Consider the following 14,366-nt stretch of genomic DNA (forward strand, 5'->3'; position numbering starts at 1 on the left):
ATAAATGAATAAATACAGGAATAAATAATAAATGCATCTATAAATCGATCAATAATGAAATGAATAAATGCATGTTTATTCCTTATTTATTTATTTATCTATACATTTATTCATGTATTTATTGATTTATTCCTTTATTTCAGCATTTATTTTTGTATTTCTGAATTAACTTATACATTTATTCATTGTTTTTTTGTTTTTTTAATTCTTTAATGAGACTACTATATTAGGTTAAACCTGGACCATCTCGCGAGACTTGCGCATATCACAGTTTACATCAGCACAGGTGTTTTTATAAAGTTGCTGCTGCGTCTTCAGTCTGTTGTCATGTGACCTTTTGCAGCCAATAGCAAACGAATGCCTAATCAAACTAAATGTGTGTGTGCAGGTGCAGTGGAGGTGACAGTTGTTCTGGGCCCACAGTGAAGTTCAGAGTCCCCACTCTTTAGTTTCTGTGGTGCAGGTGCATCTGAGAAGATGTTTGACTTAAAGAAGGAGTGGAGCATCTCCTTTGCAGGGTGCGGTTTCATGGGGATCTATTATGTTGGAGCCAGCAGCTGCATCCTTGAACGGCTCCCTCGCTTCATACAAGGCGCCTCTAAAATCTACGGAGCGTCCTCAGGGGCTTTGATGGCCGCTGTGCTCGCTGTCGGAGTCCCCCTCGGTGAGCTGTAGGGCCCCTCTCCACGGACCAGACTCCATTCATAAATAGGCCATTTTAACGCTACGCTGGTAATTAAGCATACGCGCTGGGTTAGATGCAACAATATTCCACATGTCATCATATCAATACACATAATGCTATAATTCGGCATAGATATAATGCACCAAACGTAACTGCATTTTGGCAAATCCCCATTTTCACTCCCACTGTCAACAGAGCAGTACTTTTTAATTCTCCAAGTTTGTTTTCCTTTCATCACTATAAGAAGTTGGTTTAGCAGCTGTGTTTTCAGTGTTTCCTCTGTCTCTTCCATGACAGATTCGTTGTATCCACTTTATAGGATATATATATATAAAATATATACTGCTTGTACCCACATTATTCTCCCCATAGACAAGGAAACCTGCAGACATGTTGGTGGGTGCAACTGTTGCTGTGGTTGCATCAAATCTAACCTTTGCACACAGTTATGATTTGTTTAGTTTTTTACAACTTGATGACCTCGGCACAGAGTTTCAGTCAGGTGAACAGCCTGACATCAATATGTAGAAATACTTTTAACAGTTTCCAATAGTTTAATTTGATGTAAGTGGTACTTTGCAGAACAAAGAAGGAAAGAATGACACATTTTAAGGCACAATTCAACAACAAGGTCATTCAAAGTGCTTCACATAAAACTTTAAAAGCATTCTTTTATAAAGAAACGCATATAAAAGGAAATTTAAAAACAGACAAGTACAATTATTAACATTTAAGAAAAGTTTTGGAAAAAATATAAAATTACATTTGAGTAATATAAGTAAAAGTTATTTGAAAGCATTACTTGTCCATTAAGTATCATATTCAGGACATGCAATGGAAGTTCCAGTGCAGTACACGGAGCAGACCTGTCCCATGTTTAGTCCTGACTCTGGGGACACAGAGCAGACCTGTCCCATGTTTAGTCCTGACTCTGGGGACACAGAGCAGACCTGTCCCATGTTTAGTCCTGACTCTGGGGACACAGAGCAGACCTGTCCCATGTTTAGTCCTGACTCTGGGGACACAGAGCAGACCTGTCCCATGTTTAGTCCTGACTCTGGGGACACAGAGCAGACCTGTCCCATGTTTAGTCCTGACTCTGGGGACACAGAGCAGACCTGTCCCATGTTTAGTCCTGACTCTGGGGACACAGAGCAGACCTGTCCCATGTTTAGTCCTGACTCTGGGGACACAGAGCAGACCTGTCCCGTGTTCAGTCCTGACTCTGATTCACTGTATGAAATACAAGTGAAGCACGCACACAATTGTGGATGTAAGATGGGAAACACTAAATTATGAAAAAAGGAAATAACGGGCTTAATACATAGTAAATCTGGCACTAGCTTACCCTTTGTGGGGACTTGGCTTGTACAGAGTGTGGACTGGTTTCTGGAGAGGTGCTAGTTCACCTCCTGGGCACTGTCAAGGTGCCCTTGAGCAAGGCACCAAAGGCCCAAGTGCCCAGGGTGCCATACTGTTAGGCAGCCTCCTCGCTCTGACATTTCTCCATACACAGTGCAGGTGTATAGGTTCTGTTTGTGCATTGTGTGTTGAATTTTTGCCTTGTGGGATTAATTAAGTACCTCCTTCTAATGCGGATTCTTTTTAAATTACAACTTTGTATGTTTTTTCTTTTCGGGTTACATATTCTTTTACAGATTTGCTTCTCTAATCATTTTTTAAAGTGCATCTGTAGAGTTTTGTGACACTCTATCTCTTCTCTAAGCATGTAGACATGGTACAATTGACCAGATCCTTAATATAATTTTATTTTGGGGGCAAAAATCCTGGTTTCTAGCATTTCAACCATGCATGCACTGTAATTACTGTGTTCCTCTGAGCAGAGAAATGCTGTGCTGATTTGATGTTCATGGCCAAAGAGGGCAGGAAGCACAAACTGGGGCCCCTGCACCCGGCTTACAACCTGGTGCAGATAGTTCAGGACTCTCTGCAGCGGAGCCTTCCTGAAGACGCCCACGTCCGAGCCTCTGGGAAGCTGTGTGTGTCCCTTACCAGAGTGTCTGATGGGAAGAACGTACTGGTGTCGGAGTTTGACAGCAGAGAGGAGCTCATTGAGGTACATTTTAAAATTCGTTCAGTCTCTTAATTGCCAACGTGAAGGATAGCCAAAGAAAAAGAGTTGATGGGATTGGTCATCATTGTTGTTTGTTCTGTTTTAAGATTGTGAAAGAATGACAGATGTAATTGTAATTTAAAGAGATGTGAGGGATATGTGGGGGCACAGGGAGTTTGTGTTCCTGTAAATAATGTGCAGTCCTGTCCGCCTTTTCAGGTCCTGGTATGCAGCTGCTTCGTCCCTCTGTACTGCGGTGTGATTCCACCTACTTACCGTGGAGTGGTGAGTGAATCAACGAGCTAAGGACATGCAAAGTTTTGTCTCAAGACAACAACTAGTTACAACTCAGCATCAGGTAGTACCTGTTACAGTGGACAGCTTACTTAAATTTTGGGGTGGCAGTAGCTCAGTCCATAGGTGACTTGGCTGGGAACCGTAGGGTAGCTGGTTTAAGTCCCTGTGTGGACCATGTATGGAGCGTTGACTGGTGGCTGGAGAGGTGCCAGTTCATCTCCTGGGCACTGCCGAGGTGCTGTTGAGCAAGGCACCGAACCCCCAACTGCTCGGGGCGCCGGTCACTAGCAGCCCCCTCGCTCTAACATCTCTCCATTAATTGCATGTATATAGGTCCTGTTTGTGCATGTGTGTATTTCGGGCCTGTGTGTGTAACATGTACAATAATAAGAGTGAAAAAATTCAATTCAAAGTAATTCTTCTTCTCCTTATTCTTCTAATGAATGCAGCCTCTAAATTGAGGCAAGACATGAACTGCTCTTGAATCAGATGTGATGCATACATTTCTTACTCTCAAGTTCTCTGAACTGTAGCCACTAGCCCTTCTTTGATAGAAACACTCTCTCTGTGACACAGTGTCAACAACACGTGTCACGTAGTTGTATTTGTACAAGACTATATGATTGCATTCTAATATACAGGGGTTTTATTTAAGTCAAATTTCATATTTACCAGACTTACTAGTTATGATCTTAAATATGTGCAAACTTAAACACTTAATCGTAGGACATCATCCATGCGTTTTAGGAAGGGGATGCATTTTGTATTAGACCAAAAGTTGCAGAAAATACAGTCTGAAAGAATGTGTGTCCCCATAACTTTTGCTGGGAAAGAATAAACTTCTTCATATTTACTAATGTTACTAGTTATGATCAGAAATATGTGCAAAATTAAACACTTGATGGGATATATTCTGTGTGTTTTAGAGAGGGGATACATTTAGTGACTGAAAGTAGCAGAAAATACGGTCTGAAAGTGTTTGTATCCCCCTTTATCTTCTCCATATTTACCAAAGTTATGACATAATGTGCCTGACTACATTTCTGTTTGTATTCACTGATCAACATCCTCCTTCTCCAATCAGCATTACGTGGACGGTGCCGCCAGTGACAACCTGCCTCAGTGTCACGTGAAAAACACGGTCACCTTCTCTGCATACGCCGGTGAGAGCGATCTCTGCCCTCGAGCCAGCACGCTCAACTTCCACGAGGTGCGCTTCAACAACCTCAGCATCCAGGTCAACTCAGAGAACATGTACAGAGTGACCCGCACCTTCTTCCCCCCGCAGCCTGAGGTGAGGCGCAGGAAATTTACAATCTTTACGAAAGCGTACATCCAGCTCCATCTCTAGACCCTCGATTCACACAAGGAACAACGTATTTTCCCTTTTCAAGCACCCATTGTTTTCCTATTTCTTCTGCTGGTTTCCTTTCTTTTCAGTTTGGCATGACAAACAACTTCCACAGATTTAGAAGTTCATGCACCTATTTTGTTTATGTGTGACATCTATGAGTGTAAAAAAGCCATGAAGGTTCAGCAGGTGATGCAGAGAAGGAGTCAAAGCAGTACAGGAATCCTTTTTTGGGCGCACTCACACTGTCCTTCCGTACCGTGCCCCGTGCTTTAGGGTACTTGTCCCCCCCCTCTCCCCCCGCGCCCCAGGCCTGTTTGTACTCACACTGCCTGGGCCTCAGCGCGAATGCTTCTCGCTGTCCATACGTCATCACGGCGTAACACGTCACACTCATTGATTGACGTCATGGCGATGCGTCGCTTTGTTTACAAATCTTTCCATAGACCTCAGAGTTTTTGTGCGTCTTGTCGACTGTTTTTGAATCTTTTCATCGACCAAATCTGCAGTAAACACTCCACCTCCGCATCACACCAACGTGAACCTTCCGCCACCATTGTTTGAAATGTCCACGCATGGTCCCTCCTTCTTTTTTTCTATGTCCCAACAGACGCACATAAACTGACGTCAGAACCGCCGTAGGCCTCGCGCTCGTGCTCGTACACGTGCGCACGCTCATGCTCGTACATGTGCAAACGTGCTTTACTAAAGCCCACCTCTCCCAAACGGGCCGTGACTAGGAGCGGTACGGTTGCACTCACACTGGTCAAACGAACTAGAGTTAGCCATGAAACATGTTTGGGCACAGTACGGATGGACAGTGTGAGTGCGTCACACAAAGGCTAAATAAAAATGAATTTGAGATGCTATTTGCTGATTCTCTACACTAACTAATATCCACACATGCTCCTGCAGAGAGATAAGGACTCTGAAATGTCTCTTATGCCCTCTGCTGCTCAGAAATTGGCAGCACACAAAAATAACCAGTGGGCCATGAACGCCTGTATATTGCATAGATTAAGCAGATTTAGCCTGCATCTAAATCTTACAGGCGATGGCGGAAGTCTGCCAGAATGGATACCGAGATGCTCTGCGCTTCCTACGAGAGAACAGTAAGGACATCATTGCTGTTGAATATTGTTGTAGACGAGTGGGGACGAAAATCTCAAATTTAAGTGGCCATCATCACAGATCTGATCAGCAGCGAGTGTCCTCTGAGGAGTTTGGAGACGGACGCACCCAAACCTGTTTGCTGTGAGCGAAAGGTGAACACACAGCAGCATGGACTAAAGCCACATCAGGAGGAGCACTGGTGGCTGGATCCACAGCTCATAGAAAACCTCCCAGTTAACCTCAAAAAGGGTGAGGACAAGACTTTATGAATTGCAGGGGAAAAACACCACAAACTAAAGAAGCAGTGCTATAAAACTAAATATGCAATGTTTGTTTTTTTAACTGTGATTGTGTCAGCATTGTGTGAGGCCTGTAGAGAGACGCACACTGCTGGTGGTCTGTTGTCCCACGTGTCTGAGTACCTTCCAAAGAAGGTGACGTCTTACCTGCCCGTAGAGTCGGCCTGCTCACTCGCCCAGAGGTACAGCTATTAACGTGGGTTCGACCTGTTACAAAACCAACACTTTTCTTTTTACCTATTTCTGTGTCTGTTCTTCACATGAGACCTTTCATTATTTACAAAACTTTGTTACTTATTTTAGGATCTTCCTTTTTAGGCTTGTGCACTGGATCCCAGATGTACCAAGGGACATGAGCTGGCTCTACAGCATGGCTTGGAAGGACAAGAAGAAAGACAGGTATGCAGTGTAATCGTAATTTCTCTCTATCATAAAAGCACAAACAGGGTTGTGCAAATGTACTGAGCTGTGCTTTAAGCAATATGCTAACTTTGTTGTGAACATAAGAGTTATGCAAGTGGAAAAAGTGGCAGACCGACACACCAACACCTGCTATTCCTCCTTTTTAAGACAATCCCATGTCTCCGCTCTGTGCTTTTTTCCAGTGAGTCGTCACTGCGCAGATGCACAAGCCTGCCGTTAGGCCTGAACCTGTGGAGTCAGAGCAACCAAGATGTAAACGCTCTCCCGATGACCCCAGCAGCCACTCCCACCTCCAGCTCTACCCTCAGCTGGAACACACACAGGGAGTTGGACCACATGCCTCTGACTCCACCCTTGACACCCATCGTTGGCTCCTCCTCTGGGTTTGGTGAAACCGCAACAGAGTCGCCTAAAAGCGCAGGTAGAAGCTGGGGTTTGGGCCGAGCCCTGGGGTGGCTCCAGAATATTTCAGCCGAGCAAACTTCAAACCTCAAGAAAACTGATGATCCCGTGTCATTTCCTGCATTTAAGTAAATGTGTTTTATATTGCACTGCAAGAGGAAATTGAATAAATGAATGCAAAGTCATCCTTTGTTTTGTAGAGTCACTATCAAAGAATATATCAGTGGGTTCCTGTAAATTAAATTTCTATCAGGTACGCAACTGGGCTCCACAATTCTAGGTGGTTCGGGCATCTAGTAAGGATGCCCCCTGGGCGCCTCCCTAGGGAGGTGTTCCAGGCACGTCCAGCTGGGAGGAGGCCTCGGGGAAGACCCAGGACCAGGTGGAGAGATTATATCTCCACCTGGTCCTGGGAACGCCTCGGGATCCCCCAGTTAGAGCTGGTTAATGTGGCCCAGGAAAGGGAAGTTTGGGGTCCCCTGCTAAAGCTGCTGCGCCCGTGACCTGACCCCGGATAAGAGGTTGAAGATGAGATGAGATGAGATGAGATCAGGCAAGTTATATTTATCAACTTCTACTAATATACTCATAATGTAATGCACCAATCATCCTACAAAATAAACAAAAGTCAATGTGAAAACAAGGGCTGCAACTAACTATTATTATTTTGCAGAGCATTTACTCGGTTAATCAATAAGTTGTTTGGTCTCGGAAACGTCCGAAAAATAGCGAAAAATGTCGATCAGTGTTTCCCCAAACCTCAAGATGTCGTCCTCAAATGTGTTGTTCTTCCTACACCTCAAAGATATTCAGTTTACTGTCACAGAGGAGGAAAGAAACCACAAAATAATCACATTTAAGATGCTGGAATCAGAGAATTTCTTAAAGAAATGACTCAAAATGAATAATCAGTTATCAAAACAGTGAGAAATCGCTCTGAATCAGAATGCTGTCCCTCCTTTTCCCCCTCCTGTAATGAACACCCTGTTAGTGTTGTTGGTTATGAAAGTAAGTTATGGAAACAGCATCACATGTCCTGCAGCTGACCTATAATTACACTTGGGAAGTGAGGTGATAGCCACTTGTTTTCTGTTTTGAAGCATGTGACATTCGAGCCTTGTAAGTTGTGCAATAGCGACCACAGCGCTGCCCGTTTCACCTGTGCGTGTAATGGAGATAAGACAGTGTTTACATCGTAGTGAACACTGAAAGGAATCCAAATGCACCAGATGAACTCTGGAGTTTGGAGCTGATGGAGACCTCACAGAAGAAGATGTTTAACTGGGACGAGGAGTGGAACATCTCTTTTGCAGGCTGTGGATTCAGGAGTATTTACTACCTGGGAGCGCTGAGCTGTATCCTGGAGCTGGTCCCGCAGCTGGTTCATGGAGCCTCCAAGATCTGCGGAGCGTCGTCCGGTTGTCTCGTGGCTGCAGCTCTGACTGTTGGGATTCCCATCGGTGAGTTTACTTTACACTGCAAACGCACTCAAATGGACATGGTTCATGACTTTTATTGGGTATCCTGATGATTAGATCTCTAGATTAATGCATTTAACCGTTATACTCAAGGTCTTTGAGGGGAAACCTTATTTACAATGAGATCAGGTCAATTACACTAACAAAGAAAGGAAGAATAAGAATAATTTGGATAATGATTGATTTGGATAATTAGGATACTTAACTGGATTTCATCATTAATTATAATAATAATCATTATTATTACTTTTAGTAACATTGCTAATAATAATAATGAATGAATGAATGATGAATAACAATAATGATAATGTATCAACTGTAATTCAGTGTATTATCAATAACTTACTATACACTTTGAGGTCACAGTTCATTGTTCTCTGCTCTAGTATGTCATGAACTCTCTTCCCGTAGTAACTGGGCCATTCAGAAAGTTCAGGGATATGTTATCTGAGAGCGAGTGCTGTTATTGATGCTCGGAGTAAACATCATACTTGGCAGCAGGTTCATGACACACACACACACACACACACACACACATACACACACACACACACACACACACACACACACACACACACACACACACACACACACACACACACACACACACACACACACACACACACACACACACACACACACACACACACACACACACACACACACACACACACACACACACACACACACACACGCACACACAGGCAATAGGGAGAGCAAATTCCAGAGGTCACACAGAGGTTAAAAGCAAAGAAAAACACCTGTTACACTCATTCACTCACTGTGCAATTAATAAACTGCTCATACACACCTGGATACCCTTCTTCCTTTGTTTCATGCAACAACTTAATCCACTACTTAAGTGCAATAATTGAATTGAACTGCTAATTTCTCCTAATGTCTTTCATCCACTATATATAACACAATGCCAACCACAGTCCTGTATATGTTATCTTTATTTATCAGAGTTTATTGTTTACTGTGTAGTGTTTACTTTCCATATTTATCTAGGTTTATTGTTTATCTTTTACTGTATTTTTTTATACCTCCTTATTTTTTACACAAGTGTTTTTGTAAGCTGCTGGAAATCCAAATTCTTTGCGGGAATCATACCGAAGGGATCAATAAAGTCTAAGTCAAAGTCTCACAAACACACACACAACTTTAAAAGTAAGAGCAAAAAACAGCATGTATTTAATTTTTATTTCCCACCTATTTTGATAATGTAACAACAACCTGTGGGCGACACGGTGGGGTGGTGGTTAGCACTGTCGCCTCACAGCGAGAGGGTTCCTGGTTTGAATCCCGGCTGGGGCCCTTCTGTGTGGAGTTTGCATGTTCTCCCCGTGTCTGCGTGGGTTTTCTCCGGGTTCTCCGGTTTCCTCCCAAGGTCCAAAGACATGTATGTGTTCGGATCATTGATGACTCTAAAATTGCCCGTAGGTGTGAATGGTTGTCTGTCTCTGTTCGTCTCTATGTGCCCTGCGATAGACTGGCGTCCTGTGCAGGGTGTAGCCCCCCGCGACCCCGATTGGGACAAGCGGTTGAAGATGAATGATGAATGAACAACAACCCTACATTGTAAGTAGACAGAAATAAAGCAACAACAAGGAAAGACTGGTGAGATAAGAAACCAATGTCTCAAAGAGTCATTGATCTCCTACATTACCCAGAATGCATTTTGCAGCTCATCAAGACAACATTCATTCATTCATTCACCTTCAACCGCTTGTCCCTGTCGGGGTCGCGGGGCAGCTGGAGCCGATCCCAGCTGACATCGGGCGTGAGGTGGGGTACAGTCTATCGCAGGGCACATAGCCGGAGAACCCGGAGAGAACCCACGCAGACACGGAGAGAACATGCAAACTCCACACAGAAGGGTCCCAGCCGGGATTCAAACCAGGAACCCTCTTGCTGTGAGGCAACAGGGCTAACCACCACTCCACCATGTAATTCTGTTAAATGTTAAATGTTAATAATAAAGAAAATAAAGAAAATAACACTGTTTTTGCTTCATTGTCCTCCTCAGAGCAGATGTGTGCGGATGTTTTGACCGTGGCGAAAGAGGCCAGAAAACACACTCTGGGTGTTTTCCACCCGACCTTCAGCCTGCAGCGGACAGTCCAGGAGTCCCTGCTGGAGAAGCTCCCCGCGGACGCCCACCTTCGCGCCTCTGGAAAACTCTGCGTGTCCCTCACCAGACTGGCTGATGGGAGGAACGTTTTGGTGTCGGAGTTTGACAGCAGAGAGGAGCTCATTCAGGTAGAACGGAGGAGAGAGACGGACTGAAATGGTTATGAAGCCTGAAGCCTGGTCTCGTTTCACATCATCTGTCACTGCCGTTGAGCTGAGGGTCTTATATCTGAAGGTTTGTTCTGCGTTCTCCACCTTCCGCAGGCTCTGATGTGCAGCTGTTTCTTCCCTGTTTACTGTGGTTTCATTCCACCTTCCTACCGTGGAGTGGTGAGTAGATATGCTGAAGTTTTTGTGAGAGGATTAGAAGGAAATGGTTATACAATATGATTTTACTTTAAAGCCCCTTTAATCAGATTTTTTTTTTTAATACTTCACTGTAAAAAATCTCAGTAGGGATTTCTGGTACAGCTTTACCTGCTTCACGGTGCACGGAGAAGGAAACTTCTGGGCATTTTTACAACACGGCCACAGTGGGGTATGAACATTTTTGTAGCATTAACAGGATGAAAGAGCTGCCCCTTCTTTAAAGCAACGCCAGTTAAAAATAATGTGTTGCCCGGCTGCCGTGGTTTGCCTTTTTTTCCTGTACGTACATCACGGGTGCCACACACCTGTGCATCCTCGTTCATAGCTCCTCCAGGAAGCCCCCTCTTGAGGAGCAAGATGCATTTTAGCAATCCTTCAACATGGTGGAGAACAATTTCCGGGTCACAGACAGGAGGACGGAGGAGAAATCAAATATGATGAGATGAGAAGAGCCAATGGGACAGCCCAAGCTTTTTTCTTACTGTTATTTTTCTCCCTACTGAAGCTTTAAAGTCATAGTTAAATGGAAAATACACAGGGATAGAGGAAATCACACTAAAAATTAAGTAATATGCACTGAACAAATAGGTCTTTACTATCCATGTCCATTGTAGCACTAAACATGCCTCTTGTATGCGTTCAGCAGGGAGGGGACGGAGTTTGACTGCCGTCTACATTCAATCCTTTCTCTTTCTCCTCAGCACTATATGGACGGAGCCCTGAGCAACAACATGCCTCTGTTTGAGCAGAGAAACACCGTCACCGTGGCCCCGTTCTCCGGCGAGAGCGACATCTGCCCCAGAGAGGGCACGTTCAACTTCTTCGAGGTGCACTACGGCAACGTAAGCATCCAGGTCAACACGGGCAACGTGCATCGGGTCTGTACGTCCTTCCTCCCTCCCAGACTGGAGGTACGTGGTGTTTATTATGTTCTCGGGTTGACCGTCCGTACATACATCTGTCCGTCCGTACATCTTTGAGGTCAAAGGTCACTGTGACCTCACAAACGCATGACTTAAGAATTCCTACGCTGGGATAGAGCGATGAACTGATGACACTTTATATCCAAAAGGTCAACTTTACCGTGACGTCACAATGTTTCTGTCCAATATTCAGCGCCATAACCCAAGAACAGAAGGGGAGACATTAGGTTGGACACTGAATTGGTTTCAATACGTTTAATAAAATGACATTTTCATTCACTTCCTTTAAGGTCTTCACTGCAAATGTTATGTCTGGACAGTTTGGATGTAAACTGTAAACTAGACTTTTTGGCGGAGGAACAACCACAAGGTGGTAATTCTAAAGCATGTTTTTTTGGGAAGTTTTTTTAGATTCGTAGGATAGACAGGAAATGGGGTGAGACAGAGAGGGGGAGACAAGCAGCAAGATCCCAGGTCGAAGTCGAACCCGCGGCAGCTGCCTCGAGGACCTTCAGCCTCTTTACATGGGGCGACTGCTCCAACCACTGTTCCCCTTAACATGTTTTTAAGAGGAACGATATCTCTGTCAGACCAAAATGAATGTACTCAGTGTAAAAGAAAAATAAATCTTCAGATGCCTAAGTCGTTCTCTCTCTTTTGTTCTTGACAGAAGCTGGCTGAGATCTGTCACAACGGCTACATGGACGCTCTTCATTTCCTCAGAGAGAGAGGTGAGCGCCGCCACCTTCATCCTCCACATGACTTTGAGTTTTTCTGGTTCACACAATGTAGTGAAGACTAAATCTGTCTGTTATAGATCTGCTGGGACCACGGTGTCTTCCCCCTAGTCTGATGGTGGAGATGGACACAGTCAAACCCACTTGCTGTGAGCCGATGGCGGACGTGGCTCGAGCAGAAGAGACAGAAAAGACCCTGCTGAATAGACAAAACTGTCCTCAGGGAGATCATTGGTGGCTGGACCTCGAAGTCATAAAGAACCTTCCAGCTGGCATCAAGAGAGGTAAGAGATAGATAAACAGATACAGAGACGATTTTAACAATAAGCAGATGAGACAAAAAGTCATGCTCACAAGATCAGCTGTGTGTGTGTGTATGTGTGCGTGCGTGTGTGTCAGTGCTGTGTGAGGCATGCAGGGACCGTAATGACGGCGACTCCCGGTGGTCTCTGCTCACCAGGCTCCTTTCAGTGAAAGCGGTTGTGTACCTGCTGACCTTCTTACTCACCAAGAGGTAAAGTGGTTTGATCGTGCAATGAACTTTGGACCAACAACAGTTAGTGGTATCCCTTAGATTTTTTTTACACTCATGCTCTGGTGCTCTTTTGTGACAGCGTGATATTTTTACTCTGGACGTCGACGGCAGAAGAGTGGAGGCAAGGACCGCAACAGGTGTGTGCAGTTTATCAAACAGATCATTTTAATCTGATATGGTAATTAATTATTATTTTTAGATAGAATAGATAATGCAATTGCAAGATCCCTACTTATCCGAATGCTATTCTTTTCTCATTTTTGCATTCTCCAGTGCGTTTCAAGAGCAGCGCTGCAGCAGCAGGTCGTCTAACCTCAGAACCCAGACGGGAGGAAACTAAGACTTTAAACCTCTGACCTCGACAATCATCCTAAACTCAAAAGACTCTTCATTGGGACAGTGACGGTAACCTGGACCGCACCTTTTTCTGCACATCCAACTTCTGCACCTCCAATACACACACAATGCACGTTAGGGTTCCTTTAAATCACAGGAGTAAACGGACACTTCATCAACCATAAACCAGGCCGAAAAATGTTACAACAATCAGCCATAAGAGAAGCTAAATTAATATTTATTTATGATCCCTTAACACTACAGTGTAGGAGAAGAAATACTTGTTTGGACTGACCAAAGCTTGATCTAATTTCCCAAGTTATCATACTGATAAAAAGTAATGAACCCTGACCTTAGTCAAAGTTAACAGGCCTAAATGGTGTGGAATGAACAGTATTTTGAAGGCAGTGCATAAATTGTTTCAGAGACATCATTTGGTCAGGAGTTGACAAGAAAACCAAAGCAAAGTTCCATGGTTAAGTGATAAATGCAGCTATTTCATTGCAAATATTTGGTTTCATCCAAACTGAACTCTGCATTCAGTGATATGGCTCCTCTGTGGTCTGTTACAGGAACATTTTCACAGGAGGATGTGAGTTTATTAGGATGTCATACAAGCTTTTGCAATATTTCATTTATGTTTAGATTTGGATTTGAATGTTGTTGTTTTTTTATCCAGCTCGTATCTGAGTTGCAAGTGTACAGTTCTGTCTGTTGTATAGCAGGGCAGTAAGAAGCTCTTATGTGATGCTGCCGGAGAGTTCTTGAGGCACAGAAATCTTCACTTGCTGCTGACTTTGACCTCATTGATGAGGACCAGAAGCAGGAAGGCTCACTCCAAATGTCCACCGTCAAAGATGCAGACTGAGCCCTCGTGGACTTCACGTGTACGTACTGTGACGTTGTGTTCACTGTCATTACGTCAAGTCTGCGAGGGCAAGAAATGGTAGAGTCGCTAATAGATGGGCCTCAAGTCAAGTTTTACCCTTTGCTGTGGAAACTGCAGAACTTACCTGTTGTCGGGGATTTTTCTGAGCCGATATATTAGGCATTACACTGCACAGCCTTTAAAGGGCATGCTGCAATATTAAATGCATTTTGATTATCTCTATAGCCTGTTCCTGTACATATTCCTGTACCATGTTGTGGTGGAAATTATTTCTAATTGATTCAAGTAAACTTAGGTTATTCTTTCGTAGTTGTCAACTGGA

General features: G+C 44.0%; 2 protein-coding genes across 2 annotated transcripts; both read left to right on the plus strand.

Annotated features, from left to right (window-relative positions):
• Positions 1–477: 477 nt before the first annotated feature.
• LOC310949062 (patatin-like phospholipase domain-containing protein 2) lies at positions 478–6,776 on the plus strand (the record flags this gene model as incomplete). Its single annotated transcript, XM_083916395.1, has 9 exons — positions 478–664; positions 2,530–2,762; positions 2,979–3,044; positions 4,141–4,350; positions 5,459–5,519; positions 5,599–5,769; positions 5,878–6,001; positions 6,138–6,218; positions 6,425–6,776. 9 exons carry the CDS (start codon positions 478–480, stop codon positions 6,774–6,776), a joined length of 1,485 nt encoding a protein of 494 aa, XP_083772521.1.
• Positions 6,777–7,809: 1,033 nt separating this feature from the next.
• On the plus strand, positions 7,810–13,230 carry LOC310949915 (patatin-like phospholipase domain-containing protein 2). The gene is made up of 9 exons (XM_083917528.1): positions 7,810–8,104; positions 10,152–10,384; positions 10,520–10,585; positions 11,326–11,535; positions 12,218–12,278; positions 12,365–12,568; positions 12,684–12,798; positions 12,899–12,956; positions 13,093–13,230. Exons 1-9 carry the CDS (start codon positions 7,897–7,899, stop codon positions 13,129–13,131), a joined length of 1,194 nt encoding a protein of 397 aa, XP_083773654.1. The 5' UTR covers positions 7,810–7,896; the 3' UTR covers positions 13,132–13,230.
• Positions 13,231–14,366: the final 1,136 nt, after the last annotated feature.

The sequence above is a fragment of the Echiichthys vipera genome (assembly GCF_963691815.1).
Source record: "Echiichthys vipera genome assembly, chromosome: 7".
Taxonomy (NCBI): Eukaryota; Metazoa; Chordata; class Actinopteri; order Perciformes; family Trachinidae; genus Echiichthys; species Echiichthys vipera.

Coding starts and splice junctions, on each gene's coding strand:
- LOC310949915 (XM_083917528.1), top strand. CDS start 7,897: ATGGAGACCTCACAGAAGAAGATGTTTAACTGGGACGAGGAGTGGAAC. Junction 10,385..10,519: donor GCAGAGAGGAGCTCATTCAG/GTAGAACGGAGG, acceptor CACCTTCCGCAG/GCTCTGATGTGCAGCTGTTT. Junction 12,799..12,898: donor ACCTTCTTACTCACCAAGAG/GTAAAGTGGTTT, acceptor CTTTTGTGACAG/CGTGATATTTTTACTCTGGA.